Source organism: Chrysochloris asiatica, unplaced genomic scaffold (genome assembly GCF_000296735.1).
Source record: "Chrysochloris asiatica unplaced genomic scaffold, ChrAsi1.0 scaffold00136, whole genome shotgun sequence".
Classification (NCBI taxonomy): domain Eukaryota; kingdom Metazoa; phylum Chordata; class Mammalia; order Afrosoricida; family Chrysochloridae; genus Chrysochloris; species Chrysochloris asiatica.
In genome coordinates, this window is record NW_006408654.1 from 5,672,343 (window position 1) to 5,695,650 (window position 23,308).

A 23,308-nucleotide genomic window follows, 5' to 3' on the forward strand; every position below is an offset into this window, starting at 1 on the left:
CACCCAAGATGGCGGCTCCTGGAGCAGCCGAGCGTCCTGGACTAGAAAGCAATAGATTTCTTGCTTCTGCCACAAATTCCCCCAGCTGTGAGCCGTCCAACCTTCTAAGTATTCCTTTATATGTGGTTCAGAGTTCTGGGACCATCCCCTGAACCTGCTTGGTTGGGTATTCTGTGTTGTTGTTGTCGGAGCTCTCTGCTATACATCCACCTGATCCGCCATCTTGTTTGTTCTCTAAATTGTGGTATTTTTAACAGCCTCATATGCATGTGAAAGATGGACAGTGAATGAGGAAGACTGTAGAATCATTGATGCATTTGAGATATGGTTTTGGAGGAGAATATTGAAAGTACCATGGACTGCCAGAAGAACTAACAGATCTGTGCTGGAAGAAATTTAGCCATAGTGTTCTTTGGAGGCCAGGAGTCCTTGGAGGTGAACAGTCCATGGAGAAGGATATCATGTTTGGTAGAGTGGAGGGTCAGAGGAAAAGAGGAAGTTCTCCAATGAGATGGATTGGCACAGTGGCAGCAACAATGCGCTAGTGTATAACAATGGTTTTGAGTTTGGCACAGGACCAGGCAGTGTTTCAGTCTGTTGTGCATGGGGTCAGTATGGGTTGATAACAACTCAATGGCACCTAACAAAAAGGCTTGAATTTTTCCTTCAGTTCTTTCAGCTTGAATAATGCTGAGAGTGTGCTTCCCTTTTGTTTTTCTAACTCCAGGTCATTGCACATTTTATTATAGTTAACCTTGTCTTCTCAAGCTGCCCTTTGACATTTTCTGTTCTGCTCTTTTACTTCATTTCTTCCCTAGTGATATGTCCAAAATATGAGGGATGAAAGATATGAGAGAGGGAAAAAAAAAACTCTCCTGAGCTGTTTTCCCACATTCCAGGATTCTAATTGGAAGACAGGAAATGTCTGTAGACCACAGAATATGTTGTGCTATAACTGGAATAGGGTTTCACTATAGAAGTTCACCACAGGTTAAGAAGCTATTATTCCATAGCTTTTCAACAATGTACTGTGTGTTTGTTTGCTTATTTATCAATGTATAGGTATATCAGCTATGAACACCCTTTCATTGACAAGTATCTTAAAGTGACTTTATTGTTATTGATACCTATTTTAATCAATATCCAACATTTAAGGTAGAAAATATATTTGTGGTTGGTAATTTGATTACTTGTACTTTACATGTAAATGGGAAATGACTTATTTCATGTATTTTTTCTAAGAGGATTATTAATTAGTTGTTGCTTGTTAAGTGCTGTGGAGTTGGTTCTGGCTCTTAGAGACCCTACACAGGGTTTCTGATGCTGTAAATCTTTACGGGAGCAGAACATCTTATCTTTCTTCTGTGGAAACACTGGTAGTTTCCAACTGCTGACTGTGAGGTTGGCAGCCCGACTCGTAACCACTACACTACCAGAGCTCCTTATTAATTAGTAGGACCTATATAAATAATCCATAGGGTCTTTAATAGGACCTAGATAAATTTAAACTGCACTTAAAAGAGGACATGGATTGAGGGATATCATTGCTGATGTTAGAAGGATCTTGGCTGAAAGTAGAGGATACCAGAAAGATGTTTATTTTTGTTTTATTGACTATGCAAAGACAATCAACTGTGTGGATCATAACAAACTATGGATAACATTGTACAAAATAGGTATTTCAGAACAGTTAATTGTACTATGAGGAACTTATACACAGACCAAGAGGTAGTTTTTCAAACAGAACAAGGTATATTGAATGGTTTAGAATCAGGATAGGTGTGTGCTAGGGTTGTATCCTTTCACCATATTTATTCAGTATGTTTGCTGAGCAAATAATCAGAGAAGCTGGATTATATGAAGAAGAAAGTATCATCAGAGTTGGAAGGAAATTCATTAATAACTTGAGATATGTAGATGGTATAACCTTGCTTGCTGGAAGTGAAGAGAATTCTATTTATTGATTGATGAAGATCAAATAGCACAGCCTTCAGTATGGATTACCGCTCAATATAAAGAAAACAAAAATCCTCACAACTGGACCAATAAATAATATCATGATAAATGGCAAAAGATGAAAGTTGTCAAAGCCTTCGTTTTGCTTGAACTTACAATCAACTATCATGGAAGCAGCAGTCAAGAAATCAGGTGATGTATTGATTTAGGCAAATCTGATACAAAATACCTCTTTAAATGTGTTCAAGAGCAAAAATGTCAGTTTGATGACTTATATACACCTGACCCATGCCATGGAATTTTCAATGGCCTCACATGCACGTGAAAGTTGGACAGTGAATAAAGAAGACAACAGTAGAATAGATGCTTTTGAATTATGAAGTTGGAAAAGAATATTGAAAGTAGTATGGACTGCCGAAGAACAAACAAATTTGTCTTGGAAGAAGTATAATCAGAATGCTCCCTAGAAGTTAGGGTGATGAGACCTTATGTCTCATATTTTAGAAATGTTGTCAGCAGGGACCAATCTCTTGCAAAAGACATCATGCTTGGAAAAGTAGAGGGCCAGTGAAGAGGAAGACCCCAATGAGATGGATTGACACAGTGATCACAACAATGGACTCAAACATAACAACAATTGTGAGGATGGTGCAGGACTGGACAATGTTTTGTCCTGTTGTGCATGGGGTTGCTACGAATCATTTCTGATTCAATGGCAGTCAACAACAACATTTAAACCAAGGTTTTAGCAAGACTTGCACACATGCTTATTTATACATATAATGCTAAAAATTTAAAAGGAAAAAGCAAGATTTAAAAATGTCCTATGTTATTTTGTAGATACTTTTTACAATACAATAAAACCAATACATAGCATCCCTATAGTTCAGAGCAGAACTTCTTATAGGGTTTCTGAGATTGTAAATCTTTACCGAAGCCAATGCCTCATCTTTCTTTTGAAGAACAACTGATAGTTTGGAACCACCAACCTTTTGGTTAGCATTTCATTGTTTAATCCCTCCTGCCAATAGGGCTCCTTACAACACAATAATCTTAAAAAAAAAAAAAAAAAGCTCTCCCCATTTTTATAAGTATGGTATGAGTTCTAAAAATATTTAATGTCTCCCTGAGCTATATATTAATGTTCCAGAAGTTCTTTGTTTTCATCAAATTATCACTTAAATCATCTATGAATACAGGGAGACAATGATTTCAAAAAATGACTCCAGGAATTGGCTGTTAGAGGTAAAATCTTCACAAGGGTTCTTTTTATTTTTTCCAAATAGAACCTTAAAATAAATGTGGAGTGTGGAGCAGAGTATAATGGTGACAGCAGTGTGCCTGCTGCCTACCAAAAGTTGAATATTGCATCAGGAATGATAATTACTAGCTCTGAAACAGAGGAAGCCATCGAACTCTGTCCTGATTACTAATTAATCAGGTGCTCAAGGCATTTAAACCAATGACCCTGTTTCAGAATTGGAAGTTATAAAGTGATGCCTACAATTTGTAGAAATGCTGTATCTCCTCCTATTTCTACCCCCCGAATTAAATGCTATAGTAAAATAATTCCCTGCTAAGAGTGTGTGTGAATATGAATGTGATTTGTCTTTTTCTCATAGAAGTGTATGGTTATCTGAGGGCTCAAATTTGACCTACAGAATATCCTCAGAAGGGATCCTAAAGATTTATAATCCCACCTTCACATTGATTTAAAGGTCACATTCATTTTACTAGATGTCTTATTGTTATTTAAATTGTCATGAGTATGTCTTCAGGTAATATGAAGGAGTTTTCAAAAATTCCATTATTTTTAAATTCCATTACTTCCCCAAACTTTTTGAAGCCCCTTCAATATATGATTGCTGGTGAATATGTGAATATATGGAAAATCATAAAGAAAGAAACAAAAAAATCTTTCAATGCTAGTGCTTTAGATTTTAATATCTATTTATCATATGTGTTATTTTTGTAGCTATACATGAATTAAATCACATGTGCATTTTCTTCTATAGCCAGATAATGTTAAAATATTCTGTGATATGAAACACATTATTACATATGATTCATGATTAAAACCCTTGGCTGATAACTGAAAGGTTGGCACTTCAAAACCACCATAGCCTTGCAAACCTTTAGGGACTGTTCTCCTCTGTCTTACAAGGTCACTCTGAGGTGGAAAAGGATCCCTGGTGGTGTTGTGTTTAAACATTCATTTTCTCACTGAAAGGTTGGTGGTTTGAACTTACTGCTGGTCTTTGGGAGAAAAATGTATCATCTGATTCCTTAAAGGTTTACCAGCTTGGAAACCCTGACTCTGTCCTGTAGGATCATTGTAGGATTACTATGAGTGGAATAAACATAATAATGATGGGTATTCAGTTGAATAAAATGTACAAAAGTGTATTTACCCCCTGGGACCATCAATGGAGAAAAATGGAGAGCATGACCCTACCCAGAGAAGCAGTGATGCCTGCTTCATGGAGAGATGGAACAGCTGGGGACTTTAGGTCCAGAGAGGTAGAGGGGCTGTATGCTGATGACCGGGGTGCATACAGGCTTGTAGTGTATACCCTTTGTTGGTTGATGATGTATGGAGGGAACTGTAACTATGGCAATGAAACAATATACGATAGAATGAATGTAAAACTAATGTTCTCCCATGTAAATTATCACATAATTCACACACACACACACACACACACACACACACACACACACACAAAGTATTTACCCAGTCTCTACTATTGAATGCTTAAACTGACTTCATTTCTTTAATCCTATAACACTACAATAAACATCTTTTTACATAAGCATTTATGTACAACTCCTATTAATTCCTCATGATAAATCATTAGAAATTTAGTTAGTAGTGCAAGACTTTTGACATATCACTAAATTTCTGACTTGAACAGTTGTATTAATTTTATAACTATCAAATTTCATAATATGAGGCCCCCTTTTTCTAAATCTCAGCAGTATTAAATATTAACATTTAAAATAATATTTAGTAATGCATATGTGAATATGGGATTTTGTTGTCTCAATTTGAATTTCTTTGCTTTCTATGATGATTGAACATTTATCTAGAATTTCTATAGATTCTTTTTTTGATTGTTGTGGTATATTGAGTCTATTTGATATGGCTTTTCTATTCAATGTCTTCTTAATTCTTACCATGTGATTGGGTGGGACCATGCAAATAAAGTGTTGTACAGGTCTCTAAGGTGTTGCTTAGTTTTCCCATCTAGCTTGGTTTAAAAACAGCCATCTCAGAAAAAGGGACAGATAATCCCAGGGATTGAAAGAAGAAGAGCATGAATGAAGCATGTGACTCCTACCTAGAAAAGCAACAACTGTAGAGGTGGTGTAGAGCTGGCAGCCCGGAGCAGCTGTAGCTATCTATGCCCATGGACTGAGTAAAGCTGTGTGCCTAAAGGCAGGAGGCTGGCTTGCAGAGTGTGACCTTTGAACATTGACTAAAGGAGCTTGGTAACACTTGCGCAAGCAGGGCAGAAATCAAGGGGTCACATGACTGAGAAGCATGCCTGACTGGAGAACTGCTGCTTCTTGAGTTGTTTCTGATCCTGGATTGTACCATGTTCATTTCCCTAATAAACCCCATGATAGTAAGTATTGTTATGAGTTCTGTGTGGCCATTGCAATGGATTATGGAATCCAGATGTGAAGTAGAGTGCTGTAGGAGGAATGGTTTCAGAACAGAATAAAGAAGGTTGTAGGGTAGAGGTTTGCCTGACCTTCACTTCATGGGAATCAGTCTTGGGCTGATCTTGAATTTCATTTTCTTTCCACCTTGTGAAGCCAGCAGAAGTCTGACATGGCTCCCATATGTTTTTTTGCAATTGTGTATTGATGTTAATTAATTAAAATAGACACTATTTTTCTCCTTAACATTTTATTTTTATTTTGTTAGAGAGTTCTTTTTATATGATGAACATTAATCTCTTCAGTTTATGAGACACAGATTTTCATTCTAGCCTGCCATTTCCACTAGAATTCCATTTGTATTTTCCCATGCTTTAAAATGAAAATTTTCTTTCCATTATAACATTTAAATGTGTAACCTAAAGAAGGGAATTAAGTTTTCTGGGATTCAGTTACATCATTGGTAAAATGTGCGTAGGGAAAGAAGACTGGATATGGTTGGGAGGAAGAAACAGGATAAATTGGATGAAATGATCTGGTGTAACTCATCCAGGTCTAAAATTCTATGATTCCGTTACTTTCCAATTTTATTCTAATTACTGCATATAATCAAGCCATATGGTACTTTTCTGATCTTGTATATTTTGGGCAAGCATTACCATTGCTTATTAAGTCACAGTGTACAAAATTGGGGTTAATTTTCTTTTAATGAAGAAACTTCTGCATGTCCCGAGGGCTTCCTCACCCCCCTTTCTTCTGTTAAACTGTTATGAACCATTCCCATTTAAAAAACACCAATAGCTTTAATGAGTTACGTCTGCCACTTTCATGAAATCGTGGCTAATGAATGACCTTGCTGACAGAAATGGGCAACACAATTAGAGTTACCAAAGTTTCCTTTCTGACTGAGCCTGTTTAACTTTTGCATCATGTACATGGACACACACAGGGAGCCTCTGAAATACAAAATAATGTACTGATGACTCATTGTTAATAGAAGAGACAGTGCAGTTTACAAGTGAAGTCATTAGCAGCGGTGATGTCTGCTTATTAAGAGACACTGTGTTTTATGGACATGTAGTTCTCACGGTGACTTATAATGGTTAAGTTTGGAAATTCTGTATTTCTATATAAAATAGTCTCCGTTTTTATATTTGAGTGCTCAGCTGCTAAACAGAAGCCTGGAGATTTGAGTCCATTTAGACATCCATGGGAGAAAATCTTGGTGATCGACTTCCAAAATATCAACCATCGAAAACTCTATGGACAGCTCTATTCTGGCACACACAGGGTCACCATGAGTCAGAACTCACTTGATGACAATTGGTTGATGAGCCGGGGGAAGTCCCTAAGCACTTTTCTTTCATCAGAACAGCAGGTCTTGCTTTGCAGTATTGGCAGAATATTGAATAAGGAGACCTTGAAACTCAAGGTGTGTGTGGCCTACTTTGATAGATGATGGGAGGCATTGCAGAGGAGCCAAGCACTTCTTCCTTTGACTGATTTCCACCTCCCCCGACCATCACTCCAAGAAAAATACTTACTGATCAGGAATTCTGCATAAAATGTCTGAAAGGAATTCTGGCTCCAGGCTCTTTCTCATTAAGGTGCTGTTTCCTGTTTTGTTCATTCTGATTTTGAAAGATACAAGCTATAGCCAGTTTCCCCACAAGAACTTAGTATATAATTACCTGGAATTAGTAATCTAATTCTAACTAAAGTGCCATCTCCTCCCCCAAATATTGAGGGAGGTTCAGGGAGCTTTCTCTTCAGGAAGCCACTTCATTGTACTGAAGTAGAATCCTGCTATTTTCTTCATTTCCAGACCCCAACCAAATATAGGTCTATTTTTGTTTTGTATCTCCATCATCTTGAAGATGGTTCTTGCTCTTTTGAGCATTACAAACTAGTGTAATGAATATGATATTTTGAAATGTTTCTGATTGAGGTCTCTGTTAGTAAGCTTTCCTCCACCCTGCCCATCATTGTGGCCTAGGTGAAGTGGCTAGAGTGTGGAAGAGAAAGATGTAATGCAAGGAAATAAAGATAGGCGGTAAAAGCGAAAGAAATGCAAAGGATAAGCTCCTCCTACCAGTTTCAGAGCTGAAGTCCTGCTGTGGTGCTATGGGTTAGTACCCTGAACTGCAACATTGGATTGAACTGCAAGGTTGGCTGTTCAAGCTCACCAGCCTCTCCTATACAGGGTCATTATGGGTTGTAACCAACTTGATGTCACTTAACAAAAACAACAACCAGCTTCAGAGGAGTCCTGGTGTGGCACTGTGAGATAAAGCAGTGGTACGCAAGGTAGGTTTGAATCACAAGGTTGGTGGTTCAAACTCACCAGCTGCTCCTTGGAAACCCTATACAGGGTCACTATGAGTCAGAACTGATTCGAGGGCACTTGACAACAACACAACAACCAGCTTCAGATAGGTTGTGGGAGGAGAAAGGGAGTGAAAGGTGGAAGAGATAGGGATGAGGAATACAGAACTTTTTCTTCTTTCTCTGGTTTTGGCCAGGGGATGAAGATTAAATAAACCAAGGAAAATACTATGGGAAGCATTCTTCTTGGGATTCAGTTTGGGATTCTTGGAGAAGATTGCCTCCCATTAACTTGAAGCTGATCACATATGAGAATGCTTCATGGCATAGCCTGAGTAGAATGACAGGGAGTCTGCATTTATCTCTGAGCTTCCTGTGCCTTGTGTGTGATCTGAATAGAATACAGACATTCTCATATGTGTCTCTGGGAGGTGTGGAAGTAATCTGACTCTCTGCCTGAACATTTACTAAGCATAAGAACAACAATAGCAATAAATCCTTTAATGTGTAATGCTTATACATATACTGCCAGAAATTGCTCATGGTGTTTTACCTATGTTAATTAATCCTCAAAGCAACTGAGAGGTAGGTACTGCTTCTACCACATTTCATAGATGAGACAACCTAAGCATGGGAATATTATAGAACTTGCTCAGTATCACAGATAGTAATAGGAGCTTGGATTTAAAAACAGAAAATCTGGTGTCTGAATCAGGGATTATTGAGTGCAAACCAAAAAATTCATTACTGTTCAATCAATTCTGACTCATAATGACCCTCTAGAGTAGATTAAACTGCCCACAGGGTTTCCAAGGTTGTAAATCTTCATAAAACCAGACTGCAGAACAACTGGGGGGTTTACACCACTGACTTTTTTGGTTAGGAGTCAAGCATTTTAGCCAGTGCACCATCAGGGCTCTCCTTGTTAGAAATAAAGCAGTTAAATAGCCAAGGCCTACCTAGCACACCACCTGGGCCAAATCTCAGATATTCATAGCACTAACAAGAGCCAATCAGAGAGGGCTATGTTGTTGTTGTCAAGTGCCATTGAGTCTGTTCTGACTCATAGCAACCCTGTATAGGGTCTCCAAAGAGTGGCTGGTGAGTTTGCACTGCAGACCTTATGATTCAAATCAACCTTTTGGTCCAGTGCTTAATCCTATAGTGCCATACCAGGACTCCAGAGAGGCCTTTGGAGCCCTAATTAAATGGAGAGAGAGAAAATTCCAAGAGAACACTCAGTGATATGGCAGGTTCTTGATTTGGAGAGTTGCATAAGAAACAAAAAAGCCATATATTTAACTCCCTTTACTTACTTCACCAAGGGCATGTCAATGTCATATACTGTGAGGGATTGAATTAAGTCCCCCAAAGATACGCATAGAAAATCCTGACATCACATACCTGTGATTTGTGAGTAGGTTTCCTTTGTTATGTTAATAAGATACTATTAGTGTAGGATGCATCTTAAATCAATCTTTTTAAGATAAAAAAGAGCAGATTGAGCAAACAAGGAAGTGCAGATGGAGGAAGACAGATGACATGCCACATGAAGTTCACCAAGGTGGCAGGGAATAGCAGCTGAAAAGATGTAAGTGCCTTCCCCCAGAATCAACAGAGAAAGTAAGCCCTCCTTTTGAGCTGGCGCCTTGAATTCAGATGTTACCCTTCCAACTGTGGGAAAATACATTTCTGTTCGTCATAGCCACCCACTTGTGGTATTTCTGTGTAAGAAAGACATGGGGGTGGCATCTGACCTCTTATAACTAACAAAGTGGAAAGAGGATCAAGATCAACAGCCCAAGGCTGATTCCTCTGAGGTGAAAGTCAGACATGTTTCCACCTGCCAATCTTTTGACTAATTCTGTCACTAATTATCATTGCACTTTCTACTTCTATGCTGGATTTGATACTTCCTGGCATTGATCACCTAGAACTCACAGACAATGTTCACAATTATGAGGCTTATTAAGGAAGTAACAGGTTACAACTCAGGTTCAGGAATGGTCAGAACATAACTCTTCAATCAGAATAGTCTCTTGTAGGCACACCTCTTTCTAGCTGTCAGTCCCTCACCTGGCCTCATTCAGCTTAGACAGGTGTTATAAAGCTCATTTAGCTTTGCTGAGTATCCAGAGGCACCATACTCCCCCATCAAGCCTCCTGTCTGAAGGTCCTCCTTTCCACTTCTAGGATGGCTCATTTCAGCATAATGGGAAGGCAAAACTGACCAGTCCCATGTTAGGGTTCCACAAACCTTATTTGCATGGCCTCCTATCACAACAGAATCCTGGTGTGACACTATGGGCTAATGTGCCAGACTGCAAAACCATTTGAACTGCAAGGTCAGCGGTTCAAGCTCACCAAATGCTCCTTGGAAACCCTATACAGGGTCACTATGGGTTGGAACCAACTCAATGGCACTTAACAATAACAACAACTCTCACAAGGGTGGCATGACCCTTAGTTTTACATTATTAGCAAACTTTTCAGTCTCATTGGTGGACCATAGCACCTCACATTTACATGGTTTTAGCCAGCCATTAGGTGGGAGTCACAAAGACCATAGCTCAAAGGACCATATTAAGTCATTCACTCCACCATATTCTGTTACAGTAGCAATAGATAACTGAGACATATACCTACTGCCAACTTGAGAAAGAGAAGAGAGAGGAGTAAAGATCTGAAAGCCTGAGACATTATAAAAGAGAGACTATGATAATTAAGCCGTTGGTTCAAATGATGAGTTTAGGCTGAGATTACACAATTGATCTAAAATTTAGAGGTTTTTTTGGGGGTGTGTGTTGCTATAGGATAAGCACTAGACCACAAAGTCAGTTTGAATTGCAAAGTAGGCAGTTGAAATCCACCAGCCACACCTTGGAAGCCTTATACAGGGTTGCTATGAGTCAGAACCTATGCCTCAGCACTTAACAACAACAACATGTTGTGGGTGGGAACTCAGGAGGAAAACACAATCTGTTACACAACAGTTAATAGAACAACATTTTCCATGCACGTCTGAATGTAGGGCTAGTATCCAAAAGACTGGAAGTATTTTCTTTTGTCTGTAGATGAAAAGTACTATAGTTTTGCAATCATTCACAGAGAAGAAAATAAACTCTAGCTGTATATTATCAGTTCCCCCAATAAAAATCAACCAAAAATATTTGTGTTATTTTGTTTTCTATGTAAAAATTACTGTAATTTCAAGACCTCAAAATTCTTGAAGAAGACTGAATTGTATATAGATGTTGTTGTTAAGTGCCATTGACTCAGTTCCGGCACATAGTCACCTGACTATGAACATCAGGTCCATGGGCTGTATAAGCCCCTTGAAACCTTTTGGTCTGGCCCAGAGAAGGCAACTGCAATTCTAGCCATCACATTTATTATTATTGTTAAGTGCTGTCAAGTCAGTTCTGATCCATAGCGACCCTGTACAGGGCTTCCAAGGTATAAATCTTTAAGGGAGCAGAAAGTCTCACCTTTCTCCCGTGGAACTGCTGGTAGTTTCGAACTGCTGAACGTGAGGTTAGCAGCCCAACTCGTAACCACTACGCTACCAGGGCTCCTTAGCTATTACATTGTTGTTGTTGTTAAGTGCCGTGGAGTCGATTCCGACCCAAAGCGACCCTGTATAGGATTTCCGAGGAGAAGCTGGTGAGCTTAAACCACAGGCTTTGTAGTTCAAATGGCTTTGCAGTCTGGGGCATTAATCCACAGTGCCACACCAGGACTCCAGCCAGCACATTGTTGTTGTTGTTGTCAGGTGCCATCGAGTTGGAATCAACTCATAGCGACCCCATGCACTGCAGAAAGAAACAATGTCTGATCCTGGGCCAACCTCACTACCGCTGCCACACTTGACACCATCAATGATGCCACCCGGCCAATCCATCTTGTTAGGGGTCTTCCTCTTTTTCTCTGACCCTCCACCTTACCCAGCATAACATCCTTCTCCAGCAACTGTTCCCTTGGGACAATATGTCCGAAGTCTGAGAGACAAAGCTTAGCCATCTTGGCCTCCAAGGAGCACTGTGGCTGCACTTCTTCCAAAACAGATCTATTGGTTCTTTTGGCAGTCCATGGCACTTTCATTATTCTCCTCCAACACCACAACTCAAAGGCATCAATTCTTCTACGGTCTTCCTTATTCACTGTCCAGCTTTCACATCCATATGAGGTTATTGAAAAAATCATGGCTTTGGTCAGGTGCACCTTAGTCCTCAAGCTGACATCTTTGCTCTTCAATACTTCAAAAAGTTCCTGTGCAGCAGATTTGCCCATTGCAATATGTCATCTGATCTCTTGACTACTGCTTCCACGAGTGTTGATAGTTGATCCAAGAAGAATGAAGTCCTTGACAACTTCAATCTTTTCTCCATTGATAAGAATATTGTTTATTGGTCCAGTGGTGAGGATTTTTGTTTTCTTGACATTGAGATACAATCCATACCAATGGCTGTGCTCATTAGGGGTGTGCACATTAGGGGAGAGTTAATTAAACGCTTCACCAAACTTGTGGTTGTGGTTGTTCTGACTTATAGCAACCCTGTATAGGGTTTCCTAGGTGAGTTTGAATCACAGACCTCACAGTTCAAACTGACCTTGAGGCCCAAGGAATTATCCCATATAGTAGGAGCTCTGGTAGCGTAGTGGTTACGAATTGGGCTGTGACCCACAAGGTCAGCAGTTTGAAACTATCAGCTGTTCCATGGGAGAAAGATGAGGCTTTCTGCTCCCATAAAGATTTACAGCCTTGGAGTCAGGGTCGCTACGGGTCAGAACTGACTTGACAGCACTTAACAACAACAGGTTAATTTTTGAAGTTGTTAATTTTGTATGGCCCGTGAATGATGTTATAAATTTTGGTAAAAAACTGTTCCCCACTCCTACTGTACAGGATTTCTGAAGAGCAGCTGGTGGGCTTGAACTGACGACCTTGTGGTTCACAGTCCAGTGCTAATCCTACAGTGCCTCACCAGGAGTCCATATATCTGTATCTGTATATATGGAGTCCTGGCGTGGTGCTGTGGGTTAATGTGCTGGACTGCAAAGTCAGTTTGAACAGCAGGTCCAGTGGTTCAAGCTCACCAGCTGTTCCTCGGAAACCCTATACAGGGTCGCTATGGGTTGGAACCCACTCGACGGCACTTAACCCCCCACACACACACACACATGTTGTTATTGTTGTTAAGTGCCGTTGAGTTGATTCTGACTCATAGAGATCCTGTATAGGGTTTCCAACAAACAGCTGGTGAGCTTCAACTACTGACCTTGCAGTTCAAATGACTTTGTAGTCTGACGCATGAGCCCACAGTGCCACACCAAGACACACACACACACATACACACACATATATATAAACTGACCATTATACCACAAGTACTTTCAGCCACACAATTTGTTCTGATGGTTAATATAGAAACCAGTTACTATTCTATTTCTGGAAGAGGAAATAGTAAGGTCATATAGGATAATTGTTTAATTTAAGGATTGCATATATTTGCCCTTGGCCAAAACTCTACTGACTGGTATAGAGACAGTCCAGGAGGTGGGTGGACAATGCAGTTCAGGTGTGCCAGAATCTAACTTAACAGGATGGCACAAATGCCTGGTCCAGGTGGTGCTTCCAAGCTTGACATGGTTCCTCAATCATACTTTGAGGTTTTCAGACAGAATCTACTAGAATTATTTAAGGATAATTATTTAAGATCTAGACAGGCTGAAGTTAATATTTTGTTTCTATGTGGTTCAGAATCTAGGGAATTGGGTGGTTAGATAGAATCTATGCTGGATTACCTAGAGGTTTTTGGGGTGGTAGTTTCCAAACTTTAGGCAGTTGAGCACTATCTCAAGTTGAACAGCATTATTAATATTTTTCTTTGAATTGTTTCACTATTTTCACTTAAATACATTTATTTAAAATGAAAAAAGTTGTATAATCATTATAGATGGGGAAAAAAAGCAAAGCAAATGTCATAAACACTGAACCAAAGAATACAATGGTATAAAATCTAGACAATGGTATAAAACCAGCTTAAGTCTCTGAACATATAGCTCAACCTCTTGTTCTTATAAAAGGCATTATCATATGTCTAAAAAAGATAAAAGCATAACTAGTGTCAATTGACTTTCTCTATGATATAAATAGGACTGAAACATAATTGAAAAGTCAATGATGCTATTTAACATTGTATCCACGTACCACTGAAAATTATCATTTTATCACTTAAAATCATATCAATGAAATTTTGGACTTCTATGGAAACACCCATTTAAATAGCTAGTTTTATCCCCCCCCCAGGATACTCTGGTTTAGCTTTGTGCGGTCAGGGGCTGTGGGACACTGTTAGCTCTGTCCTAGTGTTGAAGAGTTTGGAAGCAAACAAATGATGGTTTTCCCTTAGTGTTAGCCATGTATCATGTTCCATTTCTTCACAATCAATACATAATCCATGGTCTAGTGTATTATATACTTTTCAGAATTTTCTTTCTTCTTATTTTGATTTGAAAAATGTGGAATTAAAGGGAAAAACAGACAATCCTTATTGGATGCTGCTTCAACCACTGTTTGAAGGGTGTCAGTTCAAACCCATGAGTCGCTCCTTGGAAACCCTAGACAGGATTGCTACTAGTTGGAACCAATTAGATTACACTTATCACCACCACCACCAACCACTGCATATTGCACTTCCTGACATAGACTAGTTTGTGAGCAACTAAAAGAATTGCAGGGTCTCTTAAGGGAGAGTGGCTAATGTCTGGGGCTCAATATATGGAATTGATAACTTTAGGAAGTGGATTACTTTCCTGTAGCTGCTGTAACAAATTACCACAAATTTAGTGGTTTAAAACAACAGAAATTGTATTCTTTGTCAATTCTGGAGGCCACAGAAGTTTATTTACTTCTGATAGTAATCTCATGAGGTTTTACTGACTATATTTCACAGATGAGTATGAAATCAGGTTTGAAATGGTGCAAGAACTGTACTCCATCTAAAGGCTCTGGGGAAGAATCTTTCTTGCTCTTCCCATTTCTGGTTGCCATCAGCATCCCTTGGTGTGTGGCTGCATCACTCTAATCTCTGACTCTGTAGTCACACTGTCCTCTCCTCTTATTTGTGTATGTGTTTTTTATTTCTCTCTTTTATAAGGATGTGTGTGATTTGATTTAGAGCCCACTTTGATAATTCAGGATAATCTTACTTCAAAATACTTACTCATATCTCCAAAGACCCTTTTTCCAAATAAGATGACACCTACAGGTTTTAGAGATTAAAAAAAAGAAAGCAAATAAAGAAATAGCCATCATAATAACAAACCAGAGAAGTTGTTGTCTAGTCCATTCTGATTTACAGCAACCCCATGTATGTCAGAGTAGAACTTTGCATCACAGGATTTTTAATGACTGTTTTTTTGGAAGTAGATTGCAAGGCCTTCCTTTGAAGACATGTCTTGGGTAATTTGAGTGGGCAACCTTTTATTTATCAGCCAAGTGTGTTAACTGTTTGTACCACCCAGAGACTCCTCCAGAGATTTAGAACATGGATAACTATTTTGTGGGGGTAAAGAGCCATTTTTTAGCATACCCCACAGAGAGAGAGTTATCTGATTAGAATAAGGAAGTAAAGTTTATAAAACATTCTCTATGACCCTGGCTCTGTTCTGAGTGCTTTGTGTGTTTATTTACTTCTGACAGTAATCTTATGAGGTATTACTGACTATATTTCACAGATGAGGCAACTGAAACAGAGAGCTTAAAATCTTACCTAAGACCTCAAAACCTACAAATGGCACATGCTTTCACAAATCCAGTTTTCTAGCAGACAAATCATAGCATATATTTACAACCTCACTGATCTTATGCTATCAGGCAAATTCGCTCTGCTTTCAAAGGAATGCTTTGGAGCCCTTTATTGTGGCCCTTAGGAGTCCTGGTGTGGCACTGTGGGTTAATGTGCTAGACTGCAAAGTTGTTTGAACCGCAATGTTGGCAGTTCAAGCTCACCAGTCGCTCCTTGGAAACCCTCTACAGGGTTGCAACTGACTCAATGGCACTTAACAACAACAACAATTGTGGACTCTTGCTCCCTGTTTTCTTATGAAGGAAGCTTTAGCGCAAGCTTCCCATGAGAGACTTGAACGAGGACCAGGATTTCAGACAATGTACTGCGGCCTTGGTGGAATTCTTGACTGAATTTGAATTCAGGGGTGAATATAGCCACTTTAAATAACAAAACACCACCTTGATGACTATAGCACATCAAATATCTCCTTTTTTTTTAAAAAATATCCAAGCTGCTTCAGAGTTAGTCAAGTGTTCTGTGGTTTTCTTGAATTAATCAACCACAATGATAAGTTGTTTATCTTGCCTACCGAGAGATAGAAACATTCAAACTGTTCACCTTCATGCGCGCTCTTTGTGTGGCTCTGTAAATTATTTTTAGTAGGTGCTGTAATTGCTGCTGAGAATGGAGTTTACCAAGAATCTTAAAGAGGAACCTGTCGAGCAGCTATACTTTGACAGAACTTTCACAAGCACTATGTCACATTCAGACAGGAATAAACTTGCCTAGGACACTTCATTCAAGAATCTAAGCTAGGGAAACATATTAGCAACGACCTCTATGTGTCCTCCTTCAATCCAATTGAAATTAGAAAGCAAATTACGATTAAATCTTTTCACCACCATCTGGTTAAATGGGCTTTCTAATCGTCTCTGTCCTGGGCTAAGCTTAAAGAGGAAGAATGGCAAGGAACTAATTCCCCACAGACTAGAGATGTGTTGGAGCTATTTCAGACGTCTGCCAGGGTTTGTTTTTTGAATCCTAAACATAATGTGGCTTTATGTGGGGCCTAGATGGAAAAGTGACCCAGCACAGAACTGTACGGCTCTCTGTTGGTAAATAATTTGGAGAAACAGATCTGGGGACAGATCCATCTAAGAGGGCATTCAGTATTTTGCTGCAAATAAATGAACCGTTAATAGCCACATGTTTATTTTGCAGAGGTGAGTCTAAAACATACATATAAGCAGCTTTGGGGCATTCTTCAAACAGGAAGAAAACAAACTTCATACTTAGGATTCAGAACTGTTTGCTTTGGCATGCTATGGATTTTTTTGCAAGCCGTGTGAAGGGTGTCTTTCTATGTCCCTTTTCTAGCTTCCAAATTTCAACTCCAGGCAGTTTCCCATGGTATTGAACAGCTGCTCCTTTCTAAATCCTATAGGTTTATATCATAGTTCTGTGTTTATCTTGGACACTCCAGTAGGCTGAGCTTATTATCTTATTGCTTTGCCACTGCAGAATTTATTTCACAAAAGTGCCCTACTGCTGTCCGTGATCTATGAGTGCTAAGTCCAGAGTTTCAGAGTCCTCATGAATTAGGGCACCAGATGCATAAGTAAGATAAACCTGTTACCCTACTAGCCCTTGGGATGAGATTTCGCCCATCTGAAAGCACCTTCTGCAGAGTTAACAATTTAGATTAAGTTAGTTCAGACAGAAGAAGGCAATTTTCATTTGTAAAGGGATTAGTGGTGTACCACCCTCCCCAATGCCCCGCTTCTTTGGCTGAACAACAATCTAAACACAAAGATAAATTGAAATGGGATTTCATTTTTAAATGACTTTCACTAATACAAATAGTAATTTAAAAGGAAAGCTATTTGGGTGATACTGAATAGCACCTGACCATGGCATTTTAATAATTGGTGGTAATAAATTTAGGATTTTAATTAGCAAAGCTGGTGTTCTCCCTGCTTTTCAGAAAAATTAGTACATTTAGATGGACTGAAGATGCCCATTCCTTCAGAAAGACTCACAGAGGCAGTGACCCATCAGGTCCTAGGCTGAAGTCCTAGGACTGAATAGAATGGAACCAGAGAGGAAATAGTCTTTGGTTTAGAATAGTTTCCACCCTTAATATACCTTAATCTGTAAAACATGTGACTGGATTCTTTATATCGGGGAAACTCTTATTCATGGTTAAAATATAATCAAATGTACTTCATGGCAATGAACTACTCAGTTTTAATGAATTTTTCTTTAAATGTGGAGTTAATGTCCTGTTTTAGAATTACTTTTGTCCAATGAGTATTTAAGTGAGTGATTATTCACTTAAATCTTCTATGGAGTCTTTTATAGACACAAGGCAAATGGAGATAAAATGTCAATTCCGTATTTCCATTTGTTTAAAAAGGACAGTATTAAAAAATATGCACGATAGAGATTGTAACATGTTGAGCCGATTCATATTTCTCTACTCTAGTGACTTCTGAAGGAGATCATGCGATTTCCGGTTGCCACCTGCTCCTTTGGTCATAGATTAATAACATCTGACCAAGCATGAAGGCATGCTGGGCCCATCTGCCATTACACATACCAGGATGCGTGTCAGCTTCCCAAGTAGAATTCTGATTAATGACATGGCTCTACTCTGAGTTTATAGTCACTCTATTGAGCTGCATGACCCAGTTATTTTGATGACAGGAATTTAGTACTCATCTCAGTCAAACTAGAACTACTTCACTCTTTTTGCAAATAGTTGAAGCACTAGGCCATTGTATACCATTTGGTTGTTACTTATGAGGTGTCTTCCATGTCAAATAAGGATGTAAAATGGGGAGCCCTGCTGGCACAATAGTTAAGAGCCTGTCTATTAACAGAAAGCTCTGAAGTTTGAGCTCACCATCAGTTTCATGGGAGAAAAGGCCTGGTGATCTGCTTCCATAAAGACTGGTGGTGGTGGTATGCCAAGGAGTCAGTTCCAACACATAGCCACCCTGTATAGGGTTTCTGAGGCTGTAAATCTTTTCAGGAGCAGAAACACTCATCTTTTTTCAGCAGAATGACTGCTGAAATAGATTCAAACTGCTGATCTTGTGGTTAGCAGCCCAACTCATCACCTACTATGCTACGGCCTAGGAAATCCTATGGAGCAGTTCTTCTCTATCATATAGGGTGAATATGAGACAGTACACAACAGTAGTAAAAGGCTGTTTAATCAGATCTTTGTGTTTTGATGTGGTTCCCAAAGCTGAGAAAGATAGGATCCAAGAACCACCACATTCTATAATGAATTGGATTGTTTCCTCCACAATAATCCCTCCCCTTCCCCACTCCTTTCCTATACAACTACCAGCATCCTTACCACCACAGTCACTACAACTGTGATCGCTGCTTTCGTTACCAAGATTTCTTCATATTCTAGCCTTTTGATGCTGTGGAAGCTGAGAGCTGGCTCTGTGGATACTAGAGAAGGGTGGGATTCTGTGCCCCACTGGCCTGTTGTTCATACTAAAAAGGCTCTTATGAGCTAATGATACAACCCATTCCAACCCCTTTCCTTCAGGATAAGGAGGGACTCCAAATGTCATCATTATTGATATCCCAAACTGCCAGACACAATGAAAACGCCATTAGTCCTGGGAATATGAGATCCTGTTCTTGTTCTTACTATAACTAGATAAGTTAACTGAAGTAAGTCACTTGATCTCACAGGGATTTATTTTTATTTTTCATTTTTTTCACTAACAAAAGTGAGGGGGCTAGAAGCAGTGGTTTTCAAATTGTGTTATAAAAATCCACAGGGTTGCCTGTAGAAGGCCTCACTTCTACCTTCCTTCTTTGTCCCACTTTTAATGAGATGAACTGCTAAGTGGTGAAGCAGCTAACCTTTGACCATGAGGCAGCCAGTATGAAGATGAAGGCCTACATTTGAGGTTTGTGGATCTTTTTCCTGACTTCTTGTGTGCAACAATAAACTCTGCATTTAAGATACTCAGTGTTCTCTTGCAAGAAGCTAAATGTCATTTTAATGATACAGCTTTACACTTGTGCTGTTCATCAAACAATTCTGAAATTAATAAATCATACTTAACATCAATTATTATCTTATAATTGTACCCAGTATAAACTGGTTCTATCAGATAATTGAAGGTTTGTTTTTGGTTTTGTTTTATTCTCCTAATGGGAAACTTTTCAGCATCCCTATATATAGTATTTCTTTAGTGTTCTTTTATAAATGTCTTCAGATGACAAATATAAGCACAGTTTATAATCCTCCCCTTCCTTACATACCAGTAAGATGGTGCCATGAGTCAAAATGCAGAATATTTAACGGAGAGATGGATGACTCCATCATTGATAACTGCTGTAGCTAATCATGGAGTCCTGGTGAAGCACTGGTGTAGCCACAGGGCAGCGGTTCAAATCCACCAGCTGTTCCTTGGAAATCCTATATAGCATCGCTATGAGTAGGGACCAACTCAGAGGCGCTTAACAACAAATAGCAACATAGCTAAGTGTAGTAAATTTTAAGACTAATAAAGGGGGTTGTTCTCTTATGTTCTAAAGTAACTAACTTCCTTGCTAATTTTTAGATAGACACTTCTTTTTGTATTTAATAAAGCAAACATCATAATTGCTTGCAAAGCTGAATGATAATTTTAGCTTTGCAATCCAAACTTGGATCTGAATTGCATTTCACAGTGAAATTGATTTAATAAGTAAATATTTAATCTTTACAGAACTCTGAAGGAAGTATCCTAGCCTTCAATATATTCACATCTTGATACATATCCGTGGATTGCTAAAATAAATTGAAATACCACTCTGAGTTTCAAACAAACACAACAAGCCTTTGGAATAAGATTCCTGCTTGAATTTGAAAAATGTTGAAGACATAGTTGGCTGAGAGATGTAGTGGAAACATGTTACCTAGGTTACATGAATTTATGATCAAAAATATAAAATGGATCTTTTAAAAGCATGTTATTTTCCCCCATTCCAATTTAAATATATTTGAAGTCTGCTGCCAATTTGATGACTCCTGCTTTATAACATCACTCATATTTTTGATATCAAAGGGAAAACATATTTTCAAGAGAGTGAAAAAAAATCTCTATTTCATAAAGGTTTATTTATAATATGCCATTTTTATGATAGGTCAGTAGAGAGAGAAACCAGGTTTTATTTGAAAGCATTCAGAATGATAATAGAAACCATATTTTAGACTTTTTACTAATATGAGGGTAAATAAAAAAGTATTGCTACTAGGATTCATAGTTACAGATTTGAAACATGTCTCTGTTATTCGTGGATGGCTGCAGACAAGTTCTCTCAGTAAAGCATTTATTGTGGTCTTCTTGTTAAGTGCCATCAAGGCGGTTTAGACTCATAACGCTTCTGTATAAGGTTTCCTGATGGCTTTGAACCACTAAAGTCGTGATTAGCAGTCCAGTGCTTATCTTACAGTGCCATGCTAGGACTCCAGTCTTCTTGTTGTTAAGTGCCATTGAGGTGATTTAGATTTATGTTGTTGTTGTTAGGTGCCATTAAGTCAGAATGGACTCATAGAGACCCTATGCACAGCAGAACGAAACAATGTCTGATCCTGGGCCAACCTCACTACCGCTGCCACACTTGAGTCCATCAATGATGCCACCTAGCCAATCCATCTCATTGGAGGTCTTCCTCTTTTTCTCTACCCTCCACTTACCAAACATGATATCCTTCTCTAGAGACTGTTCCCTCCTGACAATATGTCCAAAGAATGAGAGTCAAAGTTTGGCCATCTTGGCCTCTAAGGAACACTCTGGCTGCACTTCTTCCAAAACAGATCTATTGGTTCTTTTGGCAGCCCATGGCACTTTTAGTATTCTCCTCCAACACCATAATTCAAAAGCATCAATTCTTCTACAATCTTCCTTATTTAGTGTGCATATGAGGTTATTGAAAATACCATGGCTTGGGTCAGGCGCACCTTAGTCCTCAAGCTGACATCTTTGCTCTTCAACATTTAAAAAAAGTTCCTGAAGCAGATTTGCCCAATGCAATACATCGTCTGATCTCTTGATTGATCTCTAGACTTATAGCAACCCCATATAAGGGTTCCAGTGGGTTTGAACCACTGAACTTGTGGTTAGCAGTTTATTTCTTCCACTAGGACTCTAGTTCTGCTGGTTTCAGTGTCATCAAGTCAGTTCTCACTCATAGCAACCCTGTGTAGTGTTACCAAGGAACAGCTGGTGGGCTTGAACCATCAGCCTTGAGGTTAGCACTCCAGTGCATATCATACGGCGCTATACAAAGACTCCCTAGTCTTGTCAGGGTACATTAAAAAAACGATCCAGTTAAAACAGTAATTTTGGAGAAGATCTACTGGGCCAGTTAAATTCAAAGCAGAGAGGTCAGCTCAGAAAGTTATGGTGACTATTATGTGTGTATGTGAATTCCAGAAGGGGTAATCTTTATAGATTTTTCTCAGAGGACACGGGATGTTCATGGGATTTATTAGAAAGTTTTTAGAAAATGGAAAATTGTACCAGGAATGCTATGCCAGTAATTTTTTTTTTTTTCACCCATCACAATAATGCACCTACTCATTCTTTTAGGGGAGCAAGGGCTGTCTATCAGAATTTTGTTAGAAAATCTTGCCCCACCGACCTTCTAGCCCTGAACTTATCCCTTCAGAATTTTTATGCTAGAAATTAAAAATATAGATTTAAAAGGAACATGATTTGAGTGCCTCAAAGTGCCAAAATTGATGTTTGATATGGAATAAATCAAAGAAAGCAGAATTCTTTGGAGGAAAGATTGTTGTTGTTAAATGTTGCTGAGTCGATTTCAACACATAGAGAGCCTGTATAGGATTTCCAAACAGCTGCTGGTGGGTTTGAACATCTGATCTTGTGATTCGTGGAGGAAAGCTCGAAGAGATGGAAATACCATCCATCTTCAGAAGTGTGTATACCTGTTATGGTTGTTGTTGTTATATACCACTGAGTTGGTACCAAGTCATAGTGATGCTATACACAACAGAACAAAACACTGCCCAGTGCTGGGCCAACCTCACAATTGTTGACACGCTTGAGCCCATTGATGCTGCCACTTTGCCAATCCATCTCATTGGGGTCTTCCTCTTTTTCTCTGACCCTCCAACCTACCAAACATGATATCCTTCTCCAGTGACTGGTCCCTCCTGACAATATGTCCAAAGTATGAGAGACAAAGTTTGGCCAACCTGTCCTCCAAGGAACACTCTGGCTGCACTTCTTCCAATACAGATCTGTTTGTTCTTTTGGCAGCCCATGGAACTTTCAATATTCACCTCCAACACCAAAACTCAAATGCATCAATTCTTCTACAATCTTCCTTATTCATTGTCCAGCTTTCACATGCATATTGAGATTGTTGAAAATATCATGGCTTGTTTTATGCATACCTTAGTACTGTACCTTTGGTACAGTGACTGTGTATTCCTTCCATCTTCTTTTGATGCTTTCTGCATCATTCAATAATTTGCCCAGAGAATCCTTCAATAATAAAAGTTGAGGCTTGATTTTTTTTTT

General features: G+C 39.0%; 1 protein-coding gene across 1 annotated transcript in view; it reads right to left on the bottom strand.

The window, feature by feature from the left end:
• Positions 1–7,145, bottom strand: part of LOC102842018 (lymphocyte antigen 6E-like) — a 29,815-nt gene extending 22,670 nt beyond the window's left edge. Inside the window, 1 exon segment of the mRNA XM_006869873.1 lies at positions 7,070–7,145. Coding sequence (XP_006869935.1) covers positions 7,070–7,145 — 76 coding nt within the window.
• Positions 7,146–23,308: the final 16,163 nt, after the last annotated feature.